This window comes from Entelurus aequoreus, linkage group LG10, assembly GCF_033978785.1.
Source record: "Entelurus aequoreus isolate RoL-2023_Sb linkage group LG10, RoL_Eaeq_v1.1, whole genome shotgun sequence".
Lineage (NCBI taxonomy): Eukaryota > Metazoa > Chordata > Actinopteri > Syngnathiformes > Syngnathidae > Entelurus > Entelurus aequoreus.
Genome location: NC_084740.1, coordinates 24,532,283 through 24,550,979, shown reverse-complemented (window position 1 = coordinate 24,550,979; position 18,697 = coordinate 24,532,283). Strand labels below are relative to the sequence as shown.

The 18,697-nt window shown below is 42.6% G+C and overlaps 2 protein-coding genes across 6 annotated transcripts; both read left to right on the top strand.

The window, feature by feature from the left end:
• The first annotated feature begins 381 nt into the window (after positions 1 to 381).
• Positions 382 to 4,931, top strand: LOC133658398 (dicarboxylate carrier SLC25A8-like). Of its 2 annotated transcripts, none has more exons than XM_062060405.1 (6): positions 382 to 525; positions 589 to 796; positions 1,474 to 1,677; positions 3,805 to 3,906; positions 4,136 to 4,292; positions 4,359 to 4,931. In XM_062060405.1, the coding sequence occupies exons 1-6, from the start codon at positions 400 to 402 to the stop codon at positions 4,471 to 4,473; spliced, it is 912 nt and encodes a 303-aa protein (XP_061916389.1). In that variant the 5' UTR covers positions 382 to 399; the 3' UTR covers positions 4,474 to 4,931. The 2 variants fall into 2 exon arrangements, with proteins under 2 accessions (XP_061916389.1, XP_061916388.1); XM_062060404.1 differs by having other exon boundaries at positions 4,112 to 4,292.
• A 684-nt stretch (positions 4,932 to 5,615) lies between these two features.
• camkk1b (calcium/calmodulin-dependent protein kinase kinase 1, alpha b) lies at positions 5,616 to 18,219 on the top strand. Of its 4 annotated transcripts, XM_062060401.1 has the most exons (18): positions 5,616 to 5,795; positions 9,458 to 9,728; positions 9,831 to 9,878; positions 10,937 to 10,990; positions 11,087 to 11,138; positions 11,213 to 11,352; positions 11,487 to 11,523; positions 11,600 to 11,621; positions 11,701 to 11,789; positions 13,437 to 13,636; positions 13,704 to 13,757; positions 13,842 to 13,915; positions 14,020 to 14,107; positions 14,169 to 14,297; positions 16,036 to 16,136; positions 16,532 to 16,582; positions 17,642 to 17,664; positions 17,760 to 17,839. In XM_062060401.1, exons 2-18 carry the CDS (start codon positions 9,513 to 9,515, stop codon positions 17,807 to 17,809), a joined length of 1,428 nt encoding a protein of 475 aa, XP_061916385.1. In that variant the 5' UTR covers positions 5,616 to 5,795; positions 9,458 to 9,512; the 3' UTR covers positions 17,810 to 17,839. The 4 variants fall into 4 exon arrangements, with proteins under 4 accessions (XP_061916385.1, XP_061916384.1, XP_061916386.1 ...); XM_062060400.1 differs by lacking the exon at positions 17,642 to 17,664 and having other exon boundaries at positions 5,618 to 5,795; positions 9,494 to 9,728; positions 17,830 to 18,219; XM_062060399.1 differs by lacking the exon at positions 17,642 to 17,664 and having other exon boundaries at positions 5,619 to 5,795; positions 17,830 to 18,219.
• Positions 18,220 to 18,697: the final 478 nt, after the last annotated feature.

Genomic DNA, 18,697 nt, shown 5'->3' with positions numbered 1-18,697 from the left:
CATTCATTGTCATCGGGTGTGCCTGTCTGACAGCGTCTAATCAGAAAGCGACAGATATGTGTCAGTACTGTAGTAGTGCAGGTGGAGCAGCTCATTTGGGGCGTGTCTAAAAGCGAAGCAGCTGTTCACCCGGCTGGATCCAGTCCTTCGGCAAGCACACAAACACACGCACGACTTGACTAGTCCTCATGGATTTTTTTACATTTTTAAAAAGTGGCGATTAGCAGCTAACCATTGCTTGGCTTTCAGAGGACTAGCTTTCCATGATCTGGATCTGTAAGAGCGAGCCTGGTGTTGGCTGGGAATTACCTCAGGGCAGTCATTAGCAAGTGAAGTAACATCTTAAATGCTGCTCTTGGAGTTGTCTTCCTGCTTTAAGTCAACCCTCCACGGTTTACGATGGTCTGTGGAGGTTCCAGCGATCTGACACCGAGCGTGCCTATCAAGATCATTTCGGCTGGGCTCGCTGGCTGCGTGGCGGACCTGGTTACCTTCCCGCTGGATACCACCAAAGTCAGACTGCAGGTGAGGATCACTGACCAATACAAACATTACAATACATGCATATTACATCCTCCTGTGCTTTAGATTCAAGGGGAATCCAAACCTTTGGTGAAGGGTCAGAGGGCCACATATAGAGGCGTGTTTGGCACCATCTTCACCATCGTGAGAACCGAGGGGCCCAGGAGCCTCTACAATGGACTGGTGGCGGGTCTCCACCGACAGATGAGCTTTGCATCGGTCAGAGTGGGTCTGTACGACAGCATGAAAGACTTCTACAGCAGGGGCTCGGAGAGTAAGTGATGCAAACGTGTGAATGCATTTGTGACTTTCACAGATGATTAGAAAATGCTTCACTGTTTTCATCGGCATATGAGAGAACATGTAAGTTCTGACTTATATTTTGGGTACAGCGATAGATCAACTGCACATTCTATTGTGGGTTTTCAGCTAAAGGCCCTCTCCATAAACTATAGGCAGCGTCAATAACCGGCAGAGTCATCCCAAAGACTACAAAAAATGGGACCCACTACCTCCCTGCTTGGCACTCAGCATCAAGGGTTGGAATTGGGGGTTCAATCACCAAAAATTATTCCCGGGCGCGGCCACCGCTGCTGCTCACTGCTTCCCTCACCTCCCAGGGGTTGAACCCGGGTGATGGGTCAAATGCAGAGAATAATTTTGCCACATTTAGTGTGTGTGTGACAATCATTGGTACTTTACTTTAACTTTATAATGTAACCGTTAACATCTTAAGAGAACTACCTGCAGTACAAATCCTGCTGATAACTTGTTTGACCAGTTTGAAAGTAATGCTACTCACATCCTAGGCACATGAACCGCCCATCTTTTATTATACACATTTTCTTCCCCGCAGCTGTCAATTCAAGCCCACATTTAATCACAGCTTCAGGACACTCTGTGCCGCCTTGCCCAAGCTTTTCTCACTCTTTTAAGTCTTGTCTGTCACAGGCGCCGGCATCGGGTCCCGGCTTCTGGCAGGCTGCACCACAGGGGGCATGGCAGTTGCCGTGGCCCAACCCACCGATGTGGTGAAAGTCCGGTTCCAGGCGCAAATCCGCCTGCCTCAGGGCGGCTCAGTGAAGAGATATAGCAGCACCATGGACGCCTACAAGACAATAGCCAGGGACGAGGGGGTCCGAGGGCTGTGGAAAGGTAAAATGTGATGAGATAAAAATGGTTACTGTAAGTGTGTGCAAAAACTATATTTAGCTTGGCACACGTATCTTTTGGCAGTTTTGCCCATTCCTATTTGCAGCACTTCTAAAGCTCCATTAGGTTTTATGGGAAAAAGTGTTGCACATAAATTTTCACATCTCAACAGAGATGTGAAAATGGCCCTGTGCCATCTCCGTGACATTGGGAGTTGCCCTGAAGCCACTTTTTTATATCTTGGCTATGTAATTAGGATTGTTGTTCTGCTGAAAAAATGATGTCATCCCAATCTGAGGTGTAGAGCTCTCTGGAGCAGGTCTTCATCCGGGATGCATCGCTCCCTTTATCTGCCCCTCTAACATTCACTGTTCCTGTCGCTGCCACCACCATGCTTTACTGCAGGGATGCTATTGTCCATCTTTGTCCTATCCGACCAGATAATACATTTTCTCATGGTCTGAGAGTCCTTCAAGCACCTTTTATAAACTCCAGGTAGGCTCTCATGTGCCTTTTACCGAAGAGTGGCTTCTACCTGGCCACTCTGCCATTTTGGAATGATTGGTGGATTGCTGCAGAGAAGTATGTCCTTCTAGAAGATTCTTCTCACTCCACATAGGAACTAGGGATGCACCAAATTTTCAGACAAAATACTTTTATCACGGAATCAACATTGCCAAAACTGGGTGCTGTGCTTGTCTGGAGTGGTGGTATTATGTCTGCGCCTGCAGTGTGAACATACTTCAATATATCTGAGACAGACCAGCAGTATTACAAATGTGCAATGTGGAAATATCAAGAGGGGGATCTTCTCTGAAGACGTGCTCGACATCAGGTTTAATCACCTAAACACCAAACCTTCCCATCGCCATTCTGATAACGTCAATAATGCCACACAGAAAAAGAAAGTGCCCCCATGTGTGTCGGCATGAACGTAATTATTATTTTAATATAATGTCTTGTGTAAAATCAGTGGTAAATTTAAAAAAGATATCATTTTATGGGCAGCACGGTGGAAGAGGGGTTAGTGCGTCTGCCTCACAATACGAAGGTGAGTTCAATCCCGGCCTCGGGATCTTTCTGTGTGGAGTTTGCATGTCCTCCCCGTGACTGCGTGGGTTCACTCCGGGTACTCCGGCTTCCTCCCACCTCCAAAGACATGCACCTGGGGATAGGTTGATTGGCAACACTAAATTGGCCCTAGTGTGTGAATGTTGTCTGTCTGTCTGTGTTGGCCCTGCGATGAGGTGGCGACTTGTCCAGGGTGTACCCCGCCTTCCGCCCGATTGTAGCTGAGATAGGCAACAGCGCCCCCCGCGACCCCGAAGGGAATAAGCGGTAGAAAATGGATGGATATCATTTTATGATTGTTTTATACTTTCAAGGTTACACATTAATTTGTGTTTAGTGAGGTTAGTACACAGTCATAGTCATAAATGCAGTGGTAATAATAATTGACATAATAACTTTGTTTATTTTTTCTCAGTTTTCAGCCTTGGTTCCCTTGTTTTCGGTTTTGTACACAAACTTTCATTTCAGTGCATCGCTAAAAGGAACTTTGGAGCGCTGTCATATAGAGACCTTTGGGTTCCTGGTCACATCCCTTACTAAGGCCTTTCTTCTGTAATCCCACTCACTGTAGATGGTGTGCCCGCTACAAGAAGAGTCCTCATATTCCTGATCTTCTTCCATTTATAGAGGCCATTGTGCTCATTGACAGGCATTTTTCTCTAACCCTTGACTAGATTTGAGTACCCTTTGACAATCCGGCCTGCGAGATCTACAAACAATTCCTTTGACGTCGCGCTTCGTTTATGCTCTGACATGCGCTGTCAACTGCAAGACAGGTGTGCGCCTTCCCAATAAATGTCCTATCAACTGAATAAGATGGTAAAAGGAAGCACTTGAGCACAATTCGTGTGATTGCATGTATAGTTTTTATTTTTTTCCATTTTTTTTACTTTGGCAAACGTATCAAAAATATGTTTTCCACATTGTCATTATGGCCGGTGTCTGCAGATTTTTAAAAGGGGAAATTAATTCAATTTTGGAATAAAGGTGATACATAAAATACTTATTGTGGGCATCTGAAAGTTAGATTATTGTGTTGATTATTGCCTGTCCCTGCAGGTTGTCTGCCGAATATAACTCGCAACGCCATTGTCAACTGCTGCGAGATGGTGACCTATGACATCATCAAAGAGCGTATCCTGCAATACAAGCTGATGACAGGCAAGTACAAACACTCTTCTGTGAGATCAAAGGTCGGAAATACCGAATGTGTTTTATGCCAACCAGCTTTTCCTCACAGGGTAAAAAACATTTAGCCGTCTGCCGCAGATATGTAGTTAATTTTCTAAAATAAGTGTAGGCAACCTGCGGGACATGGGCCATATAACGTCTATAGCTTTTTTACATTTATTTTTACCCCCCCCAGACAATATGCCATGCCACTTTACAGCAGCCTTCGCCGCAGGGTTCTGCACCACCATTGTGGCATCCCCGGTCGACGTAATCAAAACGCGCTACATGAACTCTGTGCCGGGCCAGTACAGCGGCGCCATCAACTGTGCCTTCACCATGCTGGTCAAAGAGGGGCCCTCAGCTTTCTATAAAGGGTATGTGGCTGCGCATTAGTGTAAGTTACAATTTTATTTCATTTCATTTGTGTTTTGTTTTTTTAGATTCATGGCTTCGTTTCTACGCTTGGGCTCATGGAACATCGTTATGTTTATGAGCTATGAGCAGATTAAAAGAGGTGCGGTAAGGCTGCAGCAGTCCTTGGAGTCGTCACAGTAACATGTCCAACAAGTTGTCACTTTGTCCTTTTGGGCAAATGCTGTCAAATTAGCCTGCACTCGTATTTTCCTAAAGGCTGACAGCTGTCTAAAGGGATGCCAACACAGTAGTGTTTTGCAATTATCATGAGATGCTGACTGTTGAGTAAAATGTATTTTGAGGTGGTGCAAACTTGAATAATTGTGGTCATTCTGTAAGGCCATTGTTGACAACAATGCAATTCATAATAATGTGAATACAGTTTGAAGTCTATCATGGAATGACTGTGGACAATTGTATGGACAGTTTCATCAACATCTCAGGAAATATTGCTACTTCTTTTTTTTTTCTTGTGAAGTAATGTGCTCTAATTAACAGCATATTTATTGGCCTTAATCATTTGCATGATATTTAAACATCTTTATTATGTATGACACGTGCTGAAAAGTGCTGTACAAATAAAACCTCCCTGACCTGGACTTGCTTGCTTGCGTGTATACTCAGGTTGCATACCACCCAAAATCAGTCGTGCTACAGCTTGAAGAAAACCTGTTAGAAAAGGGTTTCACGTAAAGTGACAGTCAGAATAGAACCATTGTCATGTGAAGTAAAACAAGTATGAGCAAGTCTGGAGGACTGTTACTAGTTTTAATTAGCATGCAGATCAAGTTTTTCAGGATGGTTCTCTTTTTGTCTGCTCTTGCATATTTTGTACATTCTTTCCGTTTTGAATTCCATAAAGTGCAAAACAATACTATGCAGATTGTTTTTTTTAACACTTTGTCCTCTACATTACTGCCACCCACAGGGCTGCAGTGGAACATTGTTGTTGATAGCTTTGTATAGGGAGAATTTGTGACTTAGTGCTATTTTTATGTTGTGGATGCTCCAGGTTAAATCACCAAATGATTCCCGAGCCTGGCGCATGCTGCTGCTCACTGCTCCCCTCACCTCTCAGGGGGTGAACATGGGGATGGGTCAGATGCAGAGGACACATTTCACCACACCCAGTGTGTGTGTGACAATCATTGGGGCTTTAACTTAACTGATTCTTCTATGTGGTGTGAATCAGTATGCAATTGTGTGAATGGAGACAAATGTATTCCCCTGTCCTAGGTCGTGTGTGGCTTGTAGTCTCTCGCTCAGGTGACCACTGGCGGCCTTTCTGGGGATAACAGTGCTCAGCTGGGCTATATGTGGCCTCAGTTAATCCCCAAGACGAGTGCTGCCGACGTCCTTTCCTGATTATCAGTGAAAGTCCTCCACTGAGACACTAAAGCTGTTCCATCCTCCCGATCAAGCACACCGGCCACATGATGCCCACCTACAACCCTGACTAGTGTGTAAGTATCATTTCATCTCACCCTCGTTTTTTAGAATCATTTTCAGTGCAGTAGCATTCATGTTTTCTAAACAAACATGTTATTTATCAGTTATAAATATGTAAATTGGCTGTGTACCCAAACACAGAGGCACATACATGTGCTTGACTCGCTGCAACTTGAAGGCTTGCACACTTGTGAAAGTGCACTGAATGTTCCGGCACCGTGTTTGTTGCATAAGAAGCTTTCCAGCTTTTTATATTAGGCAACCCTGCCTTGTTTTTGCTGCCCCGACGCTCACAGGCGTGTCCATTTCAGCAACAGTTCACACTTCAATTTATTTTCCTTGACTTTATTTATTACTATGTGTACTTATCTTGTCGTCACGTGACTACCAAGCTGCTGAGACATGTTGGAGTTGTTACACTTGAATGGCAGCAAGACACTCAGGACTGGATCCCACTCCAAATGTGTGCTTTTAAACAGGCACCTTCCTACTGTCTTAAGTTTGTAATCCAAATTCAATGAGAAATTGGTCGATTTTTGTGAAATTCATGAGAGCAAACAAACTAAATGTTGATGACAGTATGACCTCCATGGTAGAGGAAATTGGTTTAATATAGATATTTGTATAATAATGTATGGGTGGATATCATCATGTTATGTACAATACAGGCCAAAAGTTTGGAAGGCATCAAAACTATGAATGAACACATGTGGAGTTATGTACTTAACAAAAAAGGTGAAATCAATCAATCAATCAATGTTTATTTATATAGCCCTAAATCACAAGTGTCTCAAAGGGCTGTACAAGCCACAACGACATCCTCGGTACAGAGCCCACATACGGGCAAGGAAAACTCACCCCAGTGGGACGTCAATGTGAATGACTATGAGAAACCTTGGAGAGGATCGCATATGTGGGTAACCCCACCCCCCCTCTAGGGGAGACCGAAAGCAATGGATGTCGAGTGGGTCTGACATAATATTGTGAAAGTCCAACACATCAGCGAAAGTCCAGTCCATAGTGGGGCCAGCAGGAACCATCCCGAGCGGAGACGGGTCAGCAGCGTAGAGATGTCCCCATCCGATGCACAGGCTAGCGGTCCACCCCGGGTTGGGAGCAGAGTAGAAAAGAAAAGAAAAGAAACGGCAGATCAACTGGTCTAAAAAGGGAGTCTATTTAAAGGCTAGAGTATACAAATGAGTTTTAAGATGAGACTTAAATGCTTCTACTGAGGTAGCATCTCTAACTTTTACCGGGAGGGCATTCCATAGTATTGGAGCCCGAATAGAAAACGCTCTATAGCCCGCAGACTTTTTTTGGGCTCTGGGAATCACTAATAAGCCGGAGTTCTTTGAACGCAGATTTCTTGCCGGGACATATGGTACAATACAATCGGCAAGATAGGCAGGAGCTTGACCGTGTAGTATTTTATTCGTAAGTAGTAAAACCTTAAAGTCGCATCTTAGGTGCACAGGAAGCCTGCAGTGCAAGTGAGCCAGTATAGGCGTAATATAACTGAGAACATGTTTTATATTCTAGTTTCTTCAAAATAGCCACCCTTTGCTCTGATTACGGCTTTTCACAAGCTTGGCATTCTCTCGATGAGCTTCAAGCACACCTGTGAAGTGAAAACCATTTCAGGTGACTCCCTCTTGAAGCTCATCGAGAAAATGCCAAGAATGTGCAAAAAAGTAATCAGAGCAAAGGGTGGCTATTTTGAAGAAACTAGAATATAAATCATGTTTTCAGTTATTTCACCGTTTTTTGTTAAGTACATAACTCCACATGTGTTCATTCATAGTTTTGATGCCTTCAGTGACAATCTACAATGGAAATAGTCATGGAAATAAAGAAAACGCATTGAATGAGAAGGTGTGTCCAAACTTTTGGCCTGTACTGTATGTACTGTGAAGGGTAATTGTCTAATTTATATACCGTAATTTCCGGACTATAAGCCGCGCCTGACTATAAGCCGCACCAGCCAAATTTAGGGGAAAATACAGATTGCTCCATATATAAGCCGCACCCGACTATAAGCCGCAGGGTTTTGATGTGTAATTAGCGTAGTATATAGGGGTTCCTGCTACCACGGAGGGGATTGTCGGGACAGAGATGACTGTTTGGGAACGCAAAGCGTCCCATTTATTAACAATAAATCTTTCAATCATTCAATCAAACTTTCACATCTTTGACATGGCGAACAGCATTCGTGCAGAGTACAAATAATACAACGGTGCAAAGTAATACAAAGTGCTCGCCTGTACGTTATCAAAATAACCAGCCTACCGGTATATGAAAAGTCAGTCTTTAATCATTGTGTCATCGTCTTCCTCCTGCGTACTAAAACCACCGAAATCCTCTTCGTCGGTGCCGGAGAAGAACAGGCCGTATATAAGCCGCACCCTTGTATAAGCCGCACCCTTGTATAAGCCGCAGGGACCAGAACGAGGGGAAAAAGTAGCGGCTTATAATCCGGAAATTACGGTAATTGTTCTTTATGGGTTATGGGTTATACTTGTATAAGTATAACATGTACATGTCATTTTTGAAAAAGGCCTAAAGAAAAGTTATACATTTATTTAAAAGCACATATTAATTAGTATTAACTTGTTTTTTCTTGCATTTTAAAATATGCCTTTTTGCTCTATTTTCCCATTTTGTTTTGTTTCTATTATTTCTGCAATGTTCAGCAGGCTCTGTTGTAGCACGAGGGTTGCAGCTATTAAATATTTTAGTAATCGAGTATTCTATTTATGAGTTTGTTCGATTAATTGAGTAATTGGATAAAACGCAATTCGTAGCCTCAGTGCGTATTATAGTGAAAATAGTTTAAATTTTTTAAAAATTCTGCTTGTTATAACCTTCATTCTTTTTTTCCAATAAATACACAACAATGGAATAACACTTAAAACGTGTGAATTATTAAAATAAAAAATGATTCTCCGCTTTTTGCGGCCACACAAATCAGGGCACCCACACAACACCGTTCTTGCATCTGAGCTCTTGCAGCGGACGTACGTAAACTATGTTCGTGTGTTCATAAAGTGCAGTCCGGATAAAGTCACAGTCATTAAAAATTAATCGACACAACAGAATATAAATCAAAGCTTTTCTCCAAATAAAATTGATCAATTTTAGCAATTAAACGTTGCAGCACTATTGCTTGTCATGATTTCCGCTAGTCAACGCCAGGCTGCACACTTGTAGAGTTGTTATGCACGCTTCCACACCTCGCCTTTCTCGACGGTGGTGATTAATGCGCAATCCCTGGAGGTGCCCTGCCTGTCTGGATCTCTGTTCCCGCTGCGAATGCTTCGCCTTTCGTGACCGCTTGTATTTGATTACTGCAAATGCATTACACAAGAATCGCATAATGTCTTTGACAGAAGATGAATAGTTCATTGTTACACTTTTAATTTCTAAAGGGGTCTGAATACTTATTAAATATAGCGAAAAAGTTGCTAAGTTGGCAATACTTGATCCCTCTCACTCTGTCTTTTTATTTTCTGGCAGACCAGGTGTGTTACGATACATTCCGCCACCTAAATGGTAGTGCAAAATCTTTCTCAAAAAGATTGAAGAAAATGCTTTAAAATAGAGGTGTGGAACACAACAACACTAAAGTGATATAAAGAGCAACTAACTATGTCTCCTTTCCTGTTTCCTCTTCCTGCAGTGATGTTAGCCCTGTGACCTTGTGCCCTTTCTGAAGGCCGTCAGCCAGGGCCATCATGAGCACCGACTCCGAACACCACGGCGAGCTGGCCGACCAAGTGGCGGCCATGAACGTGGCCTCCAGTCGCACCACCACGCCCAATGGCTATCGGCCCACGGCCTTTCACCGAGCGCGGCTCTCCGACAGGAAGATGTCCCTGCAGGAGCGTGGGAGCCGCATCAGCCGGCAGCCGACCATCGAGACCAAACGGGTGTCCATCACGGATGCTGAGGTAAAGGTGCTCTCACACACACACACACACATAAGCGTTAATGTTTGCGTGTTTTATGCAAAGCAAATAATTAAAAACAATATATAAATGTACTGTCCCCAGGATTGTGTCCAGCTCAATCAGTACAAGCTGAAGAAAGAGATTGGAAAGGTAAGGAACAGCCACCAGATGGCACTGTTTTCCCTTCTAGTAGAAGTGTGTGCATCTACCGCAACTGGACTTTGTTTTCCCTTCTAGTAGAAATGTGTATATCTACCGCAACTGGACTTTGTTTTCCCTTCTAGTAGAAATGTGTATATCTACCGCAACTGGACTTTGTTTTCCCTTCTAGTAGAAATGTGTGTATCTACCGCAACTGGACTTTGTTTTCCCTTCTAGTAGAAATGTGTATATCTACCGCAACTGGACTTTGTTTTTCCTTCTAGTAAAAATGTGTGTACCTACCGCAACTGGGCTTTGTTTTCCCTTCTAGTAGAAATGTGTATATCTACCGCAACTGGACTTTAAAATAAATTAAAGTTAAAACTACTCACCCTTTGAAGATATGATCATAAAATAGAGTCAACCCGTTGGTCATATTATACTGAGCAGCCAGACACTTCCCTATCTTGCAGTAAAGCCTGGATTATGATTCTGCATAGTCAAAGTCAATTCTGTGAGCAACCACAGCTCTTGGAGGCCTGCTAGCTTGTTAGCTCCCTTGGTTGTTATAGACAAAAAAATAGAGAGACGTGATTGGCGCGGGAACGAATACAATTTGTTACACAACGTTGATCTGATATCAGACGAGTAGCGTTTACATGTCGTAAACACAGGAAGTCCATGAGTGCATGACAAGTATCATAGGAAGGTTTGGAGGGGGAAGAGCGAGCCGCCTAGACATACGAGCATGATCCTGTGACATTTTTGGTTTGGTTTGGTTATCGTCACTCTTTTCCTTTTTTGCTGAATCTAATTAATTCCACCTACCAACAAGTGGCAGAAAAATGTAACGTGATCAGGACGAAAGTTTAGTTTGTTTACATTTCAACTATGAAGCTTTTATAATGTATAACTAATATTGTGTGTGATTTATAACTGGGAGAGCACAGTAGTCCTACCAAAGTGGATGGCACTGCCCATTCTATGCATCTAAAAAAATTCCACTCTTGTGAACAAAGGATGACAAATGAGTTTAATAAAAGTCTCCTGCTTTCTACACACTCTAGGGTTCTTACGGAGTGGTGAAACTAGCTTATAATGAAGACTCGGAACAGTATTACGTAAGTTGATGGTTGTTTTACATTTCACTTATTTGTTGTGACAGTACCATCTTTTTGGTGTAATGTCATCTAATAGCACCACTTTCCTCCATCCAGGCAATGAAGGTCGTGTCAAAGAAGAGGCTAATGAAGCAGTATGGATTTCTGCGTGAGCAACAGGACAACCACCCCTTTACCGCTGAGGCGCCGACCTTGCGGTGATGTGTTTTTGCCTCATTGCAGGTCGTCTGCCACCTCAGGGCGCAGACTCCCAGCAGCAGGAGGGGGCGTTCCCTAAAGCGGTGATGCCTCTGGAGAAAATCTACCAGGAGATCGCCATCCTGAAGAAGCTTTACCACCCTAATGTTGTCAAGCTGGTTGAGGTGAGTTGGGAAAAGATGCTGGACACTTCATTAGGAAACCCTGCAGTGACAATGATGCAGTGCAATCATATCCAATGACATGCATTATAGTTTGCATGATTATAGACCACTTTTGGCTTATTTTGTTTTTGCAGGTGCTTGATGATCCTGATGAAGATGGCCTTCACATGGGTAACATCTTGTTTAGCGTCTAAATAATATGTATTCTCCTAGTGGGTAAATGTCTGTCCGCTCCTTTGTCCTCAAGCCTTCGAACTGATGACAAAAGGGTGCGTTGGTACACTTCTTGTAAAGAGGCAGAGGAGATACACCTGATGTACCTGTCTTCTTTTCTGTCCCTCCATCCAGTCCAGTAATGGAAGTGCCCACAGATGATCCCTTGACAGAGGATCAAGCTCGCTTTTACTTCAGAGATGTTGTCTTGGGCACAGAGTATTGTATGTTAACATACATTTTCTTCAAGGTCCCATCTATCTATGTTCTGTACTACTAGTCTCTTATCAGAGTCACAGGTGAGCTGGAGCGTATCCCAGCTCACTTTGGGCAAAAGGCAGGGTGAACCCTGGACTGGGTTTACCCGTGGTCACGATACAATAACAATTTTTGGGGTGACTATTCGATTCAGAATCAATTCTCAATTCAAACAAATTCTCGCAATATATTATTTAGTATTAATGATTACAGGTTACAAAAGCTTGGAGCGCTGAAATGGCCTAAATCAGTGGTCACCAACCTTTTCGAGCCCAAGATCCCTGGTCAAAAATTAAAAGCAAGATCTACCCTTGCGCCATCTATATATATATATATATATATATAATGTAAATATAAATATATTTAGATACATTTAGATATTTTTTGTTTTGTTTTTTAAGGACAGAGCTTTGTGTTGTTATTATTGGCTGATGTCAACAATTAGTTTTTTCTCATTGTCCTTCTTCCTGTTTTCCCCAATTTTGCTTGTGTTTTTTTTTTGTAATTTGCCCAGGGCCATTGACAAAGGAGTCATGGGCCACAGATGCCCTCTGTGGCGCACTTTGGGCACCCCTGCTGTTTATGGCCACTATAGTCTTAGTACTGTGGTATATTGTTCAACCGATTTGTATGGGACGCGAGTCACATGGTTGTCTAACGTCAGCGCCGGAAGTAGTGAAATTAGCTGTTCACCTGGCGGGTTTTTCCTGTGTGATAAAGAGGGGATAACGGCAAAGTCCTTTTTTAGCTGCCCCCTTTTTTTTTTATCATATATTACTGCCTTTACACATGTCAATGTAAATTTTTTTATGCACAATAAATCACCACAAAATCCGTACTTTGGAGCAATGTTCACAGACTCTACTATTTGGCTTGTTAGCTTTCCGTCGTAGGCGAGCAATGATGGTCGTGGTTGAAGGAAGAGTTGTTTGATGTTGGATGCTATAAAATGTCTGATGCGTTGCGACAGTCAGCCTTAATGATTTTTGTGCACGTCATGCAACGCGCGTTTGCGAGATTAGCGAGTGCAGTGGGCGGCCGTGCTTGGGGGGTGTGGCCGCGGCGTCAAGAGTGGTGGGATGTGAGGCTGAAGAGAGAAGCTGGGGCGTCTTCAGAGGTAAAAATGAGAGCCTGTTGGTTGGTTTGGTGGTCATAATAATACTTTTTTTCTAATCTTTGGGACCTTTGGGACACTACCGGTTGATCAGCGATCCCCTTAAAAAATATATATATGTACATTTCTTGGGGGAATATAATGAATTGTTTTAAAATTTCACCTTTTTTTTCAGCACGCCTAATAAACAACCATTGACACTCTCCAGTACAATCAAACTAATGTTTTTTGGGAGGTGGGAGGAAGTTGGAGGAATTAAAACACACACACAGAAAACATTCAAACCCTCGAGATTCTGAATGTGAGGCCAACATGCTAACCACTCATCAACTTAAAGATCTTAGTCAAAGATTCAGTAAGAGGCCCCAGGCTAGTGTGTTGGCCAGAATCTAGCCTTGATGCTGGAACGTAGATAGTTTTAAGATGTGTAGCAAAACCTCTTTTCCATGCCTATGATGAAGGGGATTTAAAACGACTGTTGTTTTTGTCCCCTGACTAGTGCACTTCAACAGGATCATCCATAGAGACATCAAACCTTCCAATCTGCTGCTGGGGGACGACGGCCATGTCAAGATCGCCGACTTTGGCGTGAGCAACGAGTTCGAAGGCACCGACGCCCTGCTGTCGAGCTCGGCAGGGACGCCGGCCTTCATGGCGCCGGAGACAATGACAGACCAAGAGCAGGGCTTCAGCGGAAAGGTGAGCCTTGCGTAATATGCTGCAAATTGTTGGTTTGTTAAGTGTTGACACCTGTACTTGCTTACAGGCTTTAGACGTGTGGGCGATGGGAGTTACGCTCTACTGTTTTGTCTACGGGAAGGTAAACAAGCTTACACGCTGAATACCAACCCACTCACATGCAACAGCACAAGCATTCACTAAGTGGCCTCTACTCCTTGTCTAGTGCCCTTTTTATGACGAGTACATTGTCTCCCTGCACAACAAGATAAAGAACAAACCTGTGGAGTTTCCAGAAAAGTGAGGCGAACATTGAACTGAGCATGATTATCTTTTTTAAATACTGTATTGGATCTCATTAGATTTAGTACTTAATGCAGTGTCCTGGTTTCTCTTCCCCACAGCCCCTCGGTTAGTGTTGAACTAAAGCATCTCATTGAGAAAATGTTGGACAAGGACCCTGAAACCAGAATCACCATCCCTGAGATCAAGGTGAGCTACAAGAAACCTGTGAAATACACAAGGGATGTGGGTTATACTTATATGGTCACAGCTCAACCCGTGGGTGACTGAGGGCGGCGCCAGCCCTCTGCCCCTGGAGGAGGAGCACTGCACGGCGGTATATGTCACAGAAGAGGAGGTGCAGAACAGCGTCACACTCATCCCCAGCCTCTCCGCTGTGGTGAGTGACCACATAGCCTTTTTTCCCTGATGACCAGAGGTGTGTAGAGTACCGTTACTTACCACATCTGGCCTGCCACATCGTTTTAGGTGGCCTGCGAAAGCCTCGAAATAATGCGCGTCAATAAGCATTTCATCTTTCTTGATAAACGTTTTTCAATTTTGACTGAAAAAAAAATGTTATGAATGCAATTAATCTCTTAAACTAATATTATTTGAAACAACAACCTTTTTTTGCCAATTAAGCCTTATCAAATTAAATTATTCACTAGCGAAACTTAAATATCTGCTTGGCATTTTGACTTCTGATTCCAAAGCAAATTTTCCATCATGATGTTGGCAAATAATTATCTAATTAAGGGACAATTGTGTAATAATCAGCCCCCCAGGATATTTTGTGGGCTTTTTTTGTGATTGTTGCAGCTTAAAATGTCGGATTTTGCTGCAACATTTTTCAAAACTTTGGGTCAAAATCCTCCCCCAGTGATGCCGGGAAACATTTGGCTGGTTAGACAGTTGCGTTGTGTTTGAGTGCTGCTGGGACAAATTCGATTGACTGTTGATTGACTAAAATGTGGAGTGGGGATTGCGAGGGTTGGGCAAAGTTGCAAGGTCGCGTAGTTGCGTGAATTGGCACGATCGCAACATCTCAAAATCCTGAAGGGAGTGAATGATGTCATGAATTGGCCCTCTAGGGACTTCTGTGACTGCATTGTGGCCCATGATGAAAATTAGTTTGACACCCATGCTTTAGAGTAATGTAATGACTGAAAGTAAAAAGTAATCTTACAAATAATTACTTGAATAAGTATTCAGTGAAAAACTACTGGTAACTGGTGAGTGACTTCTGATTTATTTAGTAGCTATTTTGTAATGGTACTTGCACTACAACCATTGTTGGTGTTTGTTAGGTGCTACAGCATGAGCTGTACCACAAAAGATGCACATTTCACCGTCACTTATGATGTTGTAACATTGATAATGTTAGCATATGTGCAGCTAAACCATAAACACAATCTACAACTTACCGCAACATGTTTTCTCAAGTTGGAAGTTGAATTGTTGTCGGCTGAAATGTGAACATTTCTACTGACACAGATGACAGCACATCATAAACATGTTCTTTTCCACCCGTTATGCTACTTTTGACAGTGCGGGGCTGACAGTGCGGTCATGTGATTGTCAGACTCTGTTTGATTAGTGAAATGGAGTCAAATGTCTTAGCTAGTGCTTATGTTGGATTGGTGAAACAGAGTCATGAGACAATGCCCGCTGGAAGAAGTCTCTATGACAGGCAGCAGTATGTCTTTGCAAGCAGTGATCATCCATCCATCCATCCATTTTCTACCGCTTGTCCCTTTTGGGGTCGCGGGGGGTGCTGGAGCCTATCTCAGCTGCATTCGGGCGAAAGGCGGGGTACACCCTGGACAAGTCGCCACTTCATCGCAGGGCCAACACAGATAGACAGACAACATTCACATATGTTACAAGTAATTGTAGCAATCGGAATTAAACTCAATGTAATAGAGTAAAAGTAGCGTTTCTTTACGAAAACACTTAAGTAAAAAGTATGTTAGTACAATTTATCCAAAAAGTGACTTCAGTAAATGTAATGGAGTGCTGTAAATGTATCACATTTTGATGACCATAACACTGTTACTTTGTCAATGATGTTTGTTATTGTATTTTGTATTAAATTGTGCACATCTTTTACATTTTGTATGTGACCCTGCCTGCAGATTCTGGTGAAGTCCATGCTGAGGAAGCGCTCCTTCAGTAATCCCTTCGAGTGTCCTGCCAGGCGAAAGGAGCGATCCATGTCTGCCCCCGGTCTTCTTATGTAAGTCTCCTCTCTCTTGACCTCCCTTTGCAAATCCGCCCTCCAAGTGCCAGCCAGCCAGCCAGCCAACCATCGCTGCGATTACGCTTTAAGGCAGCAACTATAAAGCAGCCAGCAGCAGCTTGGATAAAAATACATTCCATCAGTTAAAAATATGCCTGTCTCTTATCTTATCAGAAATAATCTACCGTACGTAAAAGCCTTCATATTTTTGTGGCAGTCATCATGACAATGCTGCTTTTTTTTATACTTATCTTATTAAGGTGTGTAAAATCCAAAATGTTGGCTTTCCTTGGCGCTTTAGCAGTCACAGTCTAAACACAATTCGCTGAAATGTATATCCAAACAAGATCCTGGCTGCCCACTAATATGAAGACCGTGGTGTATTTTTGCAGTGGTTCTTGGGGCCTGTTGGGATCCTCGGCTCACCTTCATCCTTCTTTGAGGTAAATCTTTGAGCAGCAAGTAGATGAGCTTTAAGTATGATGAGAGATGAGACAAAGCTCCCAATAAGTTCCTCTAATGCAGAACAATCAGTGGTTACTCATCCTCATCCCTTTTCATCGTCCCCTGCTTCTCCCCATGCTTATAGATAACTTTTCACTCTCATCCTCATCCCTAACATTTCATCATACCCAGTTTCTCCTCATGCTTATACCCAAAGTTTTATTCTCATTCTCATCCTCAACTTTTCATCATACCCATTTTCTCTTCATGCTTATTCCCAACATTTTATTCTCCTCATCATCGTCACTAACTTGCCATCATCCCCAGTTTCTGCTCATGCTTATGCACAACTGTTTACTCTAATACATACCCTCATCATCATGCCCACATTTCCTCATCCTCAACTTCTGTTCATGTCCAAGCCCAAATTTCTCATGCTCAGTCATCCCCATTATTTTTTCATTCTCCCTTTTTCCCGTCTTTCTCTTTCTCATCTTCAACGTTTCCAATTTGCTCATCAGTATCCCTGTTAATTCCTCTCCTTCATTGATAACTCTCTCATCCTCATGCTCAGCCCAATATATCCATATATTTGACTCCTCCTCATTACCAGCTTCTAATCCTTATTCTCATCTATCTTACTCATCATCATTATTGTCCTCACCCTGTTTTCTCCCCCATGACTATTACCATCTTGTATTCACCCCATTCAAACGTTCCCTTATCTCCATTCGGATGTATACGTCATCCTCATTCCATCAACCCTCAACCCCAATGTTTTTGTCCTCACCTTTATCCAAAGTTGTAATCCTTCACATTTTTTCTCACTCTTATCTCAAATTTTCCTCATCCCTAAATGTTGCTCATCCTAATTTTTTCCTCATCCCTATTTTTTCATCTGTATCCCAATTTTACCGCACCTTTGCAATGGTTTCTCATTCGTCCCAATGATTTCCTCATCTTCAACTTTTTGCTCATCTTCAAACTAAGTTCCCCTCATCTTTATCCTCATATGTTTACTCATCAACATCTCCGTTTTCCTCATCCTCGTTCTCAAGACCAACGCGTCCTCCTTATCTGTGACTTTCCCATATCCCAATGTTTCCTCGTTCGTATCCCTTTCCCCCCTCAACCCCATTCCCAATGTTTTCTCATACTCATTCCCAACGACGCTGTATCCTCATGCCCAACTCCTCCTCGCCCTCGCCCGGCCTTCATATTCATGAAGCATCTGGTGACTCCACAGGAACATCAGCCATGACGGCAGCAGAGACGGCGAGCTGGAGGACTTGTATGAAGATGACGCGTTCACAGAGTGCACAGATGACACTGATGCATGAGGCTGTTGTCGGTTGTGTTATTTTTTTGTATTCTAACATGACCATTGCCATTGTTGCATCTGTTTCTCACAGTAGCAAATACATCCGGTGATACGGAGAATCACCAATTACAGAAATTCCACACTAAAGTCAGTCAAAGAAGGAAATTAGATCAAGTGAAGTAATTGATAAATTATTGGATATTTTATGCATTGTTAAAAACAATGTGTTCTGTGTAAAAAAAAAAAAAAAAGAAAAGAAAAAAAAAAGATTTGTTTACATTTTCCTACTATAATAAAAACGTAATCTCAGCCATGGCTCTTGTGTGAGGCTGTCATGTCGACTGTGAAACACTAGATGGCGGTGTTTATTCTTCTTTGCCAAACTGATGCTTTCCCACAGGAACTGGGATGTTTCATTTTCAACGTAGAGCCTAAGGGCCTTTTTCTTTGCAAGTCCACTTGCTGAAAAAGGCTATAATGTGATGACTGAACAGTTTCTCGTTAGGTTAGGATGTCATGATGCACCAAGAACAATGTAAATACAATTTGATGGCAAATGTATTTTGAAACAAAACTACTGTAAGAGTATTAATGAGTGTTAATTTACAAAGTGTGTTTTATACATTGTATGTGGCAGCTTTATTCCAAGAAGAAATACATTCATTATTTTCCTCGAAATTCTACACTAATACCCGGTAATAGCAAAGTGGGGAAAACAAATCTGGAAAATGTTTGCAAATGTATTATCAATATGAAACTAACAAATAGAATGTACGTAAGTATTCACAGCCTC

What these genes read in the sequence shown, in the direction of transcription:
- camkk1b (XM_062060400.1), top strand. Translation starts at nt 9,513, where the DNA reads ATGAGCACCGACTCCGAACACCACGGCGAGCTGGCCGACCAAGTGGCG. An exon ending in TGAAGATGGCCTTCACATGG is followed by an intron (nt 11,524 to 11,599) that starts GTAACATCTTGT and finishes TTTGTCCTCAAG; the next exon opens with CCTTCGAACTGATGACAAAA. An exon ending in CACCTTCATCCTTCTTTGAG is followed by an intron (nt 16,583 to 17,829) that starts GTAAATCTTTGA and finishes GTGACTCCACAG; the next exon opens with GAACATCAGCCATGACGGCA.
- LOC133658398 (XM_062060404.1), top strand. Translation starts at nt 400, where the DNA reads ATGGTCTGTGGAGGTTCCAGCGATCTGACACCGAGCGTGCCTATCAAG. An exon ending in CCACCAAAGTCAGACTGCAG is followed by an intron (nt 526 to 588) that starts GTGAGGATCACT and finishes CCTGTGCTTTAG; the next exon opens with ATTCAAGGGGAATCCAAACC. An exon ending in CCCTCAGCTTTCTATAAAGG is followed by an intron (nt 4,293 to 4,358) that starts GTATGTGGCTGC and finishes TTGTTTTTTTAG; the next exon opens with ATTCATGGCTTCGTTTCTAC.